This window comes from Megalopta genalis, chromosome 2 (assembly GCF_051020955.1).
Source record: "Megalopta genalis isolate 19385.01 chromosome 2, iyMegGena1_principal, whole genome shotgun sequence".
Taxonomy (NCBI): Eukaryota; Metazoa; Arthropoda; class Insecta; order Hymenoptera; family Halictidae; genus Megalopta; species Megalopta genalis.
In genome coordinates, this window is record NC_135014.1 from 17728603 (window position 1) to 17742963 (window position 14361).

The following is a 14361-nucleotide window of genomic DNA, read 5'->3' on the forward strand; positions in this document are numbered from 1 at the left end:
GTTATATTAAATCATGAATGGATCGTTAGCGTGTGAAAAATGCGACTGATGCGAATGAAAGAAAAGTTGTAGTCGAAAAAGTATGGTATAGTGGTAAAAGTGTAATGACGTTTGTTGTTAGTTTATAACAATTAGTGGTGGCAGCATTTGGGACAATGTTCTATTGTTCTGTCCATGTTACTGTCGTCAGTAATCGGTACGACTAACGTGTCGTGCACGCATAGTATGCCCAGTATACTCAGCATACGCTGCATACATTAATCTATGCTTCCAGCTTGAAATCTGTCTTGTTTGAAGTTTGATATTTTGATCGAAATCGTGAAATGTTTGCATGTTGCTTGCACTCATTTATTGTCTGTGTTGTTTGCAATGCGCGTACGTAGCGTTACGTTTATTCATATACAATGATTTGATTTGCAATAATTTCTTGTAATTCATTAATTAGTCAATAGGAATGACAGTGATTGAGTCACGTTCGTGGCAATTATACGGACACGACGATTTTTTAAATCACAGCTATAGGGACATTGCAGTTCCTTTGCACTACATTTTCCGTTAGTTGGCAATTAACACATAATATTTATAATATAAAACGCTTCTCTTTGATCAAAGAGATTTTAAACATTATTCTGCTGCATATTGAAATGATTTTTAGGTCGAATCACTTCTGAAATAATTAACGCGATGAATTTAATGTGGCAATAATTTGGACATCCATTCTAGACATTTCGTACTTTGACTTTTGTGCTACGGAATTTTCACAAATTTAATTTCAATTCTCCTCGTTCCTTTACCATTAATTCGGCGCCATTTGGATTTCAAACTTTATGGATGAAGTAGTAGGTATGCATGCCACTCGATTGAATATTTCTATTTAATAACAACGCGGTGCATTACCAAATTACGCTTGATTGAACAGTCAATTTTGCATCGATAGCTCCATCAATCAGAATGGAATTAAATTTCAGTGGCGAATATTCATAACGCGGAATGTCATAGAGCAACAGGAATTCGTCATTTTTGTGATCACGCTTTTGACTCTCAGTGTCTAAAAATGAGATACGATAATAGTTTCGGTAATGCTGGACAAAATAATGTATAAGACACTCGACGTGTATCGTAATTATTTATATTTAAGTGTAGCAAACGCTTTCGCTTTGTACATCACATATATTTGGTATTTACTTAGAGTGGAAACGACATTTTATTCAATCAAATCAAAATTGAAAAGTGAAATCGTACAACACGAGGCAACGGTTTTAAAACTGTCGTTATTAATAATACATTTCAGTGCTAATTATTAAAACGTTGAAACGCCATTTAAACGTGTATTCTGATTAAAATTATATATATTTATAGACAGATAATGTTCAGTTCGTTCACCTGGTCTACGGATGGTTAATTACTAAACTGCGTATTCTTGTGCATTTATAGAGCGTGCAGTCAAATGCAAGGCATCGTGCAAGTAAACAAGGTCTAATGATATTCCTATTTTCTTTTTTACGATCGATAAGCTTTTAGCTGACGAAGGAAACTTTTCTTTGATACTAAGTCTTGTAAAATGACGTATAAAAATAGATTATATATTTTTATTATTTTTATTATTCTTATATATATAAAATATTTTCATATTTTCCATACGTTCCTCGCAGCCTAATGGAATCGTGGAAGATGTAACAGGTTAGCTTAATCTTCAAATCCGCGGGGATAATTCCGTTGGCCACATACGGCTGACGCGGCAGTCAAAGTGTTAAACGCGGTCGGATTTTTAACGGAATATTTTACGGGATTGCGGCGGGATATTAGGAATCTTTTACGACATCGTTGCGTATTACGAAGCCGCCGGTTCTTTCCGCGAGGTTCTATCGTAAATTCGACGAAATAGTTTTGTCCGGGCGGGTCGTTGGAATAACGCGGCGGCACGACGGGTTGCGAGTTCGCCGTCTCGCGACTCGCGACGCGTCGCGAACCCTAAGGATTCGCATGAATTCCGCGGGGCCGACTCGCGACCAAATTTATTCTCCCCGTGGCACGGTCCCGGTTCGCCGTTGGCATCCGCTCGCAGAGATTAAATATTAATATTGAATTCTGCTTCTGCAGCTCTCGCCGCGGCTCGAATATCATTGGCGCCTTCGAACCAAGACATTTCGAAAGTTTTTATCGTCGAGTACCGGCGTACGAGTGCCGGCGAACCATGAACGGCAGGGGGGCAGGGGGTCTGGCCCCGCCTCGGATCCACTGCTCGCGAGACGAATAAAACCGAGTTTGCGCCTCTTTTATGCATTTTTCTTTCCGCGGAATAAGACTTTTTTACGAGGCGACGTAATGCCCGCTCGAGAAGCTCCAGCTTGCAACCGAGATTCTCGGCTGTACTCCTTCTCGATCTTTCCGGTTTCTGTTACCGATCGCCGACTGCCACGATTCGACATTTCATACCGGAAACCTGTGCGCACGCTCTTGGTCCGTCGACGATTCTTTCTCGTGTTCCCCGACTCGAAGTACCATTTAGAGGATGCGATTTTGTTCGGCTACAGGGTGATTCACGGAACTGTAATAAGCTATGATCTTCGTTTTGGTTAGGAAACAATGTTAGTGGAGAAAGATAAATGGTCTTAAAAGGGACATAATGTCAAGTGAATAGTTGTTCCGTAGGTGGACGCGTTGAGATCATGCGAAGATCATCGACGTTTTTCTAATTGGATATTTACATTTTTTGTTTCGAATATATCGAATCCTTTCTTTGTTCTGCAGAGAACAAATTACAGTTCGTTGCGGAGCAATAGCCAAGCAACAACTTAATTCGGCAATGGAAACGATTAAGAAGCGTTGTGTGAAATATTAAGAATGTTTTGGAAAGGTGATGGAAGAAGACATTTTTTCAAAAAATCTTTTAAACTATTCATTTTTCGATAATATTGCCCTAACATATTTTTTTGCAGAATAAAGAAAGAATTTGATATATGGGAAAGAAATGTAAGCATTCATTTTTTTTTTATATACGTCGATAATGTTCACACGATCTCTACGCGCCCAACTATGGAAAAATTATTTATTTCACATAATGACTCCTTTAAAGCTTTTCATCTTTCTCCTTTCACATTTTTTCCTAACATGAACCAAAAAGAAGATATAGCTTGATCAATTGCATCGTAATTCAATTACATTGCAATTCAATTGCATTGTAATACAATTACAGTGTAATTCGATTACATTGTAATTCAGATGACCATTCAATTAGATTAGAATGCAATTCCTAATTCAGTAGGTGTACAAATAGAAAACACTAGGAAATTCAAATACATTAATTATGAATTAATTATGAATGAGTTGTGCCGAATACAAATAATAAACAATTGGATGATAATTAATACGTAATCTTTGAAATTTGAATTCATAAATAAGAGATACATCTTATTATTCATATTTGTCCAGTGAATAACTCGAATAGTAATTAACCGAATAATGATTAATTGTTTATTCGTTACTTTTATTGAAATACAATTTCGATGTTATTTTTACCGATATTTTGTACAGATAGAATTTACCGAATTCATTTTTAAAAAATAATTGAAAAATGTCCTTTAATTCCTTTGGGTAAAAATAGTGTGAAATTAAAATTGTTTAAAGATGCCTTTTGATCCTTTCGGTAAAAATAGTGTCAAAAAAATGTACGTCTCCGTTATTTCTATTGTTCCATATTTTCATTATCAACATTTCCGTTTTGCTGTTTTAATTATCGCTGAATTTCAACAAATAGGTTGAATGCAAAAATCAATATAGCAAATAGTTTTCTATTCACCACGCGATACAATTTAATCGCGACAGCATGTGATAATGTATTTTGTCTTTTCCAATCGTTATAGTTTTCACCTAGTTGAATCACAGACGTCTCGCAGAGAGTGAACCTATTTTATACCTTCTTTATTTAATAGAAAATTCTACTCGATTGTCCAAACAACGCAAAGTATTAATGTTATTCCACATAACTGAATATAATTCAATAATTATAAAACAATTCCAGTTGCTTAGCTCCAACGCACAATCGAGACTACGTTCAAAAAGAAACGTACGAATTAGTTAAACGTTGCTAAACAACGCCGCATAGTCAGCGCATAGTTAAACAATTTTCAATGTAATACCGGGACAATTCAATCAACTGAATCAACAATTCAATCAATCAACATGAACATCGTTCGCGTTGCGCAAGCAAGCAGCGTAAGAAGCATACCCAGCCCCGACGGGATTTAGCTACCGGAGTAACCGCGGGGTTGTCAAACTCATCGGCGAAAGAATTCTTAATTTCGACCAGCTGGAACCGCAGTTCCGACCACAGCCGGGGCTGGAGTAGTTCCCCATTGGTTCGAGCCTCGATTTATTTCTGCGCGGCGAACAGGATCGAAGCGCGAGCCAATGGTAATTTCTTTCGGTTCCAACAATCCGGGAACGGTGCTCGGTTTTTGCGGTGGCGCGGTACGAGGGCACACGCGAGCAGCGACGACAGGCTCGTTGAATATATCGGCGAAAGAGCCGCGTGGAGATTTAAAAGGTCTCTCATTCTCCTCGCTTTCTCTCTCTCTCTCTCTCTCTCTCTATCTATCTATCTTTCTTTTTCTCGCTCTCGCACACTCTCGCGCGTAAATAACAATGATGGCTTACCTGTAGAGTGGCTCGCCGCTGTCCTCTTTGAACCAGAGCACCATAGAGACGGCATCGTTCGGCTCGCGGGGTTGTATATTACAGGGCAAAGTTGCTCTCTGTCCTGCCACCCCTTGTATCGACTCCATCGGTACTGCAACACATCGACGGCGTTCAAAACTCTGCTCGGCAAACGGCGCGACCCGTAACGAGGAATTACGAGTGCGGGATAAAGCTGTTAATTAGCCGTGATTCTTCGCGGCAACGGAGGAAGGTGTAAATAATCGAAGAGGAATCGCGCGCGAACGAACAAAGAAGCGAGAGCAATTCACGCGCGTTCGAATTCGTAGACACGCATAAAAGGGAACCGGGGGAGAAAAGCTCGCGAACGACCATTCATTTTCGAAGGCGATGCTCGTAATTAATTCCCGGTAGTGTCGGCGGCGGCGGCGGCGACCCCGGGACACGAAGAATGTATCGACGTCCCGTTTAAAAGGCTTTTATCGAGGTCGCCGCGGCGAGCTTCGAGCACCTTTGGAATTAAGAATTATGACGTGGCAGCGTGGCGCGGCGAGTTACCTTCTTCTCAAAAAAGGAAGAATCACTGCCAGTGATCCATTACCACGGGGGCGGAGAGTATCGACGGTTACGTTAATAGGGCGGAAATAATTTATTGGTTTTTCGTATTCACCCTTCGGCGTATTCGCACACGGCGCGACCGGCCGCGTAATAAAATACACTTTAACGGTTCGCTAGGAATCGCGCGCACGCATGCGGCTCGTTTAATCTTTCATGGCGGCGAATCGACGGGAAAATCGTGCGCGAAATGAATCACCTGTCGGCGGGCGAAGGAGAACCCGGGGCCGCGGCGACGACGCGACGCCACCCTCCGATTTCCTTGACTCTCTTTCTATTTGACACTAACAGGATACGATATTTATCTGATGACTAGACGACGGGTCCTGACGCGAAATAAAAATTGCCTGCATCGATCGCGAGTTTTTCGTTAAATAATTTTAATAAGTTGCAATTAACATGTCATCGTTCTTAGTTTCTTTTCACTGTTTCACTGTCCTATGCTTCACCTATGCATCTTTCCCATAGATGCATAAAATCCGCGGTCTACCGATGACGAAGTCGCATAGATTTAATTTTGGTTTGTCCATTATGGATATCCATCGGAGAAGAAAGAAACTATTTCATTGATTTTTCTCTTTGAAATAGTTTGACAATTATTTCGTTCGATCGATCAGCAAAGGAGGAACAAGAAAAGGGGGGGGGGGAGAGAATGAGAAACCGTCTATCCGAAAATAATTATCTCGTTACATGAAATTAAATTATAGAACGTGAGTGTGATAATATATTAATGGATGACATTAAATAGTATTTAGTAGAGATTAACAACAATAATGAATAGATAATAATTATAGATCAGAATCAGCAAAAAATAAGCTGTACTCCAAACGAAGCACCCTTATTGCTCCTTTATTGATCTCTCTAGGTCAGGCCAGGCCTTGGTAGCACCTTAAATTGACATTTTTATGATCGCATATACTTTCGATCCGTATAAAAAATTGCTACGTTTTTGCCATCAGTGATCAAGATTTCTTGTTATAACCTGTTGGTTATGGATGTTATTGCATTCTTTGAAGTCGGAATACAATTCTGTTCTCTTGACGTCAATGTTTAAGTATTCAAATCAATGTAGGCACACAATAAATACATATTCCCTTTTCTTCTAACAAATTATAACAATCGAAAAATGTGTATTTTAATTATAACGAATATAATACGACAAGAGTTTGAACAGTGATCCTTGTAAAGTAAAAGTACCTATTATGGAACGCTTTACGGGGGGGTATAATTAACACGTTCCGTGCCACATGTACCATCCATGGTACACGCTTGCATGTTTACTTAGTGAACTGAACAAATTGTTTACAAGAAATTTAGAACCGAAGAATCAATTTCCACCGCAAGAATGGGCGTTGATAAGTTCTTGTTACGTTGTTATGTGTACGAGAATGAATAATTGCACGTAATACATCAAGTTTTAGTAAAATATCAAAGTGTGAAGATTCGAGTAAAAAAAGCTCGGCACGGAACGTGTTAAACGTGGGAGGTACAATTAAAAGTGTTATCATCGAATGTCTGTGCGATTTCTCGATAGATCGATGTTTCTAGATGACGTAACGAACTTGAGAATATTTATTGAAATGAAGAAATAATACCAGCGAAATAACAAAAGTACGAGCACGTAGCTCTCTCTTTTCAGAGGCTTCGAGGTTTTCGGAAGTTCCGCGCGTTCGGGGCGCGTGTGAAAATAAACGACGCGCCCAGCTGGGGATTACGCGTTCGACGCGAGTACACGGCGAGCATTAATTTCGTCGGACGGACGACGCTCGAACGACAAACCGTAACCGCGCGTAAAACAAATCGGTTGTCGGTCGTTCGACGCTTAGTGGACGCTTCAGCACGGTTCACGACACCCGCCGTGTTCCCTCGCCCGACACCGGCGACTCGAGCACTTCCGGCAGTAATGCAGATATGCATCGAGCGAGTCGCCCCTCCGTTCGAGTCGTTTCATCCAATAGCCGTGTATGACCCTCCCCCTACACACCTAGGTCAGGCAATCCAAGAAATCGACGCAAAAATTCCACTCGCTGATTTCAAGTAAATATACCGTAGTTGGTAATTACGATTTTTCTTTTACGTAAAGAGTGTTAGGCTCAATTGCGCACAAAATATTTCGGTGCACAATAAATTCTCCCTAATCGACTGTCAGCTTGGAAACAAAAATGGATTTTTTGGGAAGAGGAGGTACGATTATTCCAGCCTTGCGGCTCGTTTTTATTGTTGTTGATAATTAGTAACTATAAAAGCGAACCGCGAGGCTTGAATAGTCGTATCTCCTCTTTCCACAAATTGCCCATTTTTTTGTACAAGTTGGGTTTGTCAATTAGAGAGAATTTACTGTATTTATATACGTTTCGATCCGTAACATTTTTTAGGAAGTGCACGTCTCCAGTTTCCCACCTGTTGTATTATGCGAAAGAGCATGTTACAGGAACATGGACGATGCGTAGCGTACATAGTAGTTTCGTAAACGACACGCGTTTACGAAATTGTAACGGTCTAATATCGACAATTTGTCGAACATCAAAAATACTTTTTCCACTAACTGTATATTTGCTTTAATTTCTTTCATTTTAATATATCGGGTTGGCCCAATATTTTCTACGTCAAAACTGTACACACTGAAACTGTACCACGAGTAAAATGATGAAAGAACGATAAAAAGAAAAGAAAATTATCGAAACTATAAGACACTAATTTTATACGAAGCAAATGAAATCTGGAGATATAATTTTATAAGACGAATATGTCATCGTCGAAATTAGAAAACGGAATGTGTTTTATATATCTTTCCTCCTCGATAGATTCCGACTGATCTGCAAGACCTGACGGAAATACATTCCTTCGTTCCGATCTCCGTTCAAGCGAACATTTGATGCTTCGGTCGAATTTGACCTGGCCACTGCCGACCGAAGGTGAAATGTTACAGAATTTTTCCAGATTCATTAAAGCCTAAAATAATAAAAAAAATGAGGCCTTGCCGGCGGAGGGTAAAATACTAAATGGCGCGTTGAGAATTATTGTAACGCGTTGCACCGTGTTCTATATCGAGTTGCAACACGTTTCGTATCGAGATCTATTGTTCCATCACATTCGAAAATAATTTTTGAATCATCCAATTCGTTTATATTCGAAAAACCGTCGAAAGTTAAAATGCACTGAGTCATTTAACACTTTATCGTCCGGTCGTGGTTGAGGCTGCCACTCAGTAAGGACTGGCTTAGTCGCGCGCGCATTTGCTCCCAGTACCGGCTAAATTTTCGCTATTCATTGTGTTGTGCTTATTCCTTTAAAAATAATAATAAATAATAATTATTATTATAATTATAATTCATAAGGATATGGGGAGGTCAGCATACAGGAGGTCAGCTACTAACAAAACAGTAAAGAAGCGAAAACCGTCGATAGCTAAAAGTCGATTAATAGGCTATCGGTCGATAAGCATTGGCAATCGAAAAGCCGATTAATAGGCTAGCGATCGATAAACATTGGCAATCGAAAAGCCGATAAATAGGCTAGCGGTCGATAAAGTGTTAAAATGGAAACAACGTAGGTCAGAAAGGCTATTTTGGATTCAGAGTTAAAATGGTTCCGAGTACAAAGAGTTAAGACAGTCGGAAACGTCGTGGAAATCGTTTTCATAATACAGATCAACGTCATTTCGACGTCTACGATTTCGTTAACGGCCGCGACGACGCACACGGTCTCCTGAAAAATCGAACTTCGTTTAAAATAAACTCGCCGTAATCGTGTCGAGCCCCCTCCGGTTTCGTTTCCCCTCCCTCGTCGACTCGCTTTGCCGGAATGGTCCGCGTTCACCGTTATCGTAACGCCTTCAGAGAAATTATGCTCGCGCGGGGCTCTCGTACACGAGGATAATCCGCGCTAACGAGTGAACCCGCAGGAACTTGTCGAGAACTTGGAGAGAACGCACCGCGCAGAAAAAGGACAAACTGCCGAGAAATTTAGGAACGCTTCGACAGAAACGTTAATGATCCCGCCAGCCGCGGTTGCACGCGCAAACGCAGATATGCGCGCGGTTCACCTGATTTCCGAAAATTTGGGACGCGCCGCTGGGAACGTCGGGGCTCGTTCGCGCGCAACTGGATTAATTACCGGTTTAGTCCGGCTCCTTTGACCGTGCCGTCGACGTTCGAGCAATTACTTTTGGCGTTTCCTGTTTTGCCGTGGAAAGCTCACCGGACCGTGATTCGCGGATAAAAGTGTTGCGGGTCCACGAGCTGTCAAAGGAACAAGCGGGGGAGCGCAGCTGCGAATCGCTTCTCGAAATAATACGGATCAGCGTGCCGTAATCGGGTTGATCCGCAGTGATTCGGCGCACATTGAGGAAAAGAAGACCAAGTTCGTACAAAAATCGTAGAACTTTTCACAGAAGCGAGACAGAGCGGTGACTTTCTTTTTTAAATTAAACTCAAAATATTCTAGAACACAATGGAATATTATGCAGAATTTATTTATTAATTCTTTAGACCAGATAGTTTATTTAGCGAATACAGGGTTATTATATGCACATGTATTCGAGATTATTTCTTGTTAGTTTCTATATTCTTACAGAACATTGTTTAACACAATTATAAAATGGTACTTGTCTTTGAAAATTTATGTCAAATTTGATGTTCTTCGGTAAAATGTTGCTATTTCCATTAGGACATGTGTTTGCATTCTTTTTTCTTGACTTGTTATCACGGGTTGAAAACAGTTATGATATCGGTTCCTTGAAACAGGTATGAAGAACGGAAATGATCTCGTAACTGTTATAAGGTATATCGGTTGTGGCTTATTGTTATAGAGGGTGTCCCAAAAATGTCTCGTAATCCGAAAATAGAGGGTTCCTGAGGTCATTTGAAGTAACTTTTTCCTTAGCGAAAATGCAATACGCCGGTTTGTTGACGAGTTATTTATGAAAAACGCTGGTCAATGAGAGGCGAGCTCGGCTGGCGCGAGGCGGCCCGCGTCGTCAGCGGTGAAGCGCTGGGCAGCCGAGCCAATCAGTGGAACTGGGCGTCATGCGCTCGTTGGCTGAGCCGAGCTCGCCTCTCATTGGTCAGTGTTTTTCGTTAATAATTCTTAAACGAAGCCGCGGATTGCATTTTCGCTAAGGAAAAAGTTACTTCAATTTACCCCAAGAACCTCCCATTTCCGGTTTGCGAAACATTTTTGAGACACTGTATATATCATTTTCTACAGGGTGTCCCGGGATTTTCCCGCTATACCGCGAGAGCTTAATCTAAGGACCAAAAGAAGAAAGAAATGTTACATAATGTTTGCGAATTAACGCTTTGTTACAGAGATATGAACAAAAAATAGATACTTCATTATTTTACTGTGTTCCAATATTTCAGTCGTTGCTTTTCTTTGGAGAATCCGCGAGTAAATTACGCAACTCGCGCATTTCCATTGCAGAAACAGTATACAAAGTGTATTCAGCATTTCGCAAATCTTGGTATCCTGATGCTAGTTCACTCGATAATTGTTCAACTGTTACCGTACAACAACACATCGACCGAAACAGAGCTCGATAATGTTTATTCTATGGTTGGTGTAGCTACAAGGATATCCGATAGCTCTGTGTTTATCAACACTCGCTTCTAATTATAGAACAGGCTCCTGTAAAGGAAAGCACGACTGAAATACTGAAACTTAACGAAATATAACAAGTTTTGTTTATATCTCTGTAAAAAAGTCGTAACTCGCGAACCTCGTATAACGCGGAAATTCCAGGAACACATCCTGTATAAATTCTGTTAACCCGAATTGAAATTTCGCAGCAAAATTTGTACGACACTTCTAAATTGGAGAACAAAAGACGGATTAATCCAGTTTTTCCTTTGAAAGTTTGTTTTTCTATATGCTTTTATACTTTTTCTGTTATTTCCTCGCATACGTGTATTCTTAACGATGGCGATCATGTTGAAGGACAATAAATTTTTAAATACTTTCTAACACAAATTGAATAGCGATAAGTGCAAATTAATATTAATTTATGCACAAGTTGTTGCAACATTCGCATATTCTTCATAAGATGATCAGCTGACGAAAAACAAAACAATCGATTTGATATAAATGAATAATATAGTCGCGTAGAAACCAAAAGGTAAAAGAGAGATTCTCGATCATTTTTACAGCGTCATTTGATACAGCTAGCCGATAGCATATGCATTTCGTTTATTACTATTTCATTTTACTACACGGAATAATATCATGTTATAGGTCATTGTACTATAGGTCGTCTCAACAAAATATGTTATATTATAGATAAAAAAAAAAAAAATACACAGTCCCATTTAGAAATATTAATTTGACTTCAATATCTCTGCCACTACTACACTTGTAAAAATATTGTTTATATCATCTAACGTCCCCCTCTGTACCAAACAACTTTTGTAGGAACGTATTTCTGATAACTTCAGTGCGCCGCGAAATATTCTACCGAGTCAAATTAAACCGATTACCCTGTATATGTTCACATATTCTCTCTCTCTCTCTTTCTCTCTCTTTCTGTCTCTCACTCCAATATTTATTGGAATGAATAAATGCAGTGCATGCAATCAAACCAACTGGTTATAGAACTATTTCGAAGAAAAAAATGAACGAAATAATTTGTTTTTCTCCAAAACGTTATACGTGATAGAATCTGCAGGAAATGATGCATAACAATACAAGAGGAGAATCCAACCACACGTCACAATGTAGAACCTGAAATTTGATCGAAAAATATCAAATTTGATATAAATTTTCAACGTCAATAATTGTTCGTTCTCTCAGTTTCTCAATTTTCGCTTATTCGAGAACATTTCAAGTTTAATCTGAAAAGATAATATCTCTAGCTCATTTCTGTCAAAAGTTCTATGATTTTGACACAAGCCTGGTCATTTTTCTGCACTGAAAATCTTCTGCGAACATCGAAAATTCAGTAGTAAGTCAATCATGACACTAGCGAACAAAAATGTTTATATCTCAGAAATCGTTGACATTTTGACCTATGCTTTTTTTACTCAGTACAATGTATCCTAATGTGTATCTGTAAAAAGATAATATCTCTAGCTCATTTCTGTCAAAAGTTCTATGATTTTGACACAAGCCTGGTCATTTTTCTGCACTGTGCGGCATCCGCGCGTATCCTCGACGCATAAACAGGGCATTAAAAAAAAATCATACGATATTAACACGTTCCGTGCCACGTGTACCATCGATGGTACACGCTTGCATGTTTACTTAGTGAACTGAACAAATTGTTTACAAGAAATTTAGAACCGAAGAATCAATTTCCACCGCAAGAATGGGCGTTGATAAGTTTTTGTTACGTTGTTATGTGTACGAGAATTAATAATTGCACGTAATACATCAATTTTTGGTAAAATATCAAAGTGTGAAGATTCGAGTAAAAAAAGCTCGGCACGGAACGTGTTAATATCGTATATAAGATACATTGTACCGAGTAAAAAAGCATAAGTCAAGAGGTCAACAATCTCTGAGATACAAACATTTTTGTTCGCTAGTATCATGATTGACTTACTTATGGGGATATTTAAAAAGCCTAGTGTATTCCTCGCCCATAAATGACTTAGAAGAATCACGTAACCGAATCCACCATGCTTGTCAGAAAGTTCAACAGAAATGTGGAATTTTCGAGAGAGTTCGCGACTCTGTAACAAGAAGATGCGAAGCGTGTGTAGAAATGGAAGATGTACACGTGGAAAATCTTCTGTAAACATCGAAAATTCAGTAGCAAGTCAATCACGATACTAGCGAACAAAAATGTTTACATCTCATAAACGGTTAACCTTTCGACCTGTGTTTACTAAAGCTTTTTCACTCGGTACAATGTATCCTATATACCACACAAATATTGAATGGTTCTTTTCAACATCCTGTATATGAATGTACGATTGTGTATATCGCGGGTATATTTGCGCGAACGTCCCATGGTAACGGCTATTATTTAATAAGGGGTTTTCATTGACCGCCCCGTCCCGCGCGAACACCGGCCCGCTAAATCGCGCGGCCTCGTGCTCCTCCTTCCGCTTTTTGTTTTTCGAATTTATCGCAAACACATCGCGGCAAATTACTGCTCCACTTTGGCCGCGCTCGGCCAGCTCCGCTTTTGCCTCCGCCGCAGCCTCCGTCCGTCCATCGTCGACGGTCAAAAGTTAATCACGGCGCAAACAATGTCGGCTCTCCGATGAATGTTCCGTTAATGCAACAACATTGTGCCGTACTCGAGGCGCGAGCTCTGCACCCTTTGCCCCGTGCCTGTGCTGTGACGCGATAAAATCGATGGAATGAAAAGCAACGTTTTCGCCCCTTTTGTTGCGAACGGGTACAAGCGACGGCTCGTCGCGTTGTCCGGATTATCAACCCCCGCTTGATAGTCCGGTGAAATTTCGCTCGTTCGATTTCGTCCGGCGCGTGTGTAACGTTGCGCTCGCACAAACGCCGAAAACGCTTGCTGGATCCAAGTGTTTCGCGATACGTTTCAATGGCGCAATCTACGCAGTTGCGGCAGCGTGAACCTTTTTTTCAGATTGTTCACGCGGCTCTCTATTTCACCGGGTAACGAGGCGGACGTGCACCGAAATCGCGACGAGCCGGACGAGCCGGCGGAGAAGTCCGGTCGTGGCGAAACGTAAGATATTGTAATCCGCGAACGGGTTTCTTGCTTCGTCGATTATTGCAAACTCGTGTGCAGAATTCGGACGGCTTGTAAGTCTCGCTTTGCTCTTTCGCGACAATGCTAATACACACAGTGTACTCACTAAAGCGTTCGTACACATTTTGAAACGCAATGACATTTTTTGAACTGCACTGAGTGCACTTGAATTTTGATTAGATGATGGCGAGACCAGTCTACCAGACGATGACCAAAATGCTTTTCTAAGATTTAAAAGTCTCGCTTTTTTTAACTTTTTTATCCGAGCCTATGACGGACATTCAAAAAATGCCTTTTGCAATTTATGAGATCCCAAAACCTTACGTAGGACATTAAAACTCATTGTACGCAAGTAGAAAATACGTTCAGCAATGTACAGTCGCCTCGGAAAGTACATTAATGCTTTCTCAAACGTGAAT

The 14361-nt window shown here is 40.2% G+C and overlaps 1 protein-coding gene across 2 annotated transcripts in view; it reads right to left on the minus strand.

Annotated features, from left to right (window-relative positions):
* LOC117219293 (protein turtle homolog B) overlaps positions 1-14361 on the minus strand; it is a 329095-nt gene that overhangs the window by 259401 nt on the left and 55333 nt on the right. For both annotated transcript variants that reach the window (XM_033468332.2, XM_033468329.2), the window contains exon 3: positions 4657-4789. In XM_033468332.2, the coding sequence (XP_033324223.1) occupies positions 4657-4789 (133 nt within the window). The remainder of the gene's footprint in view (positions 1-4656; positions 4790-14361) is intronic.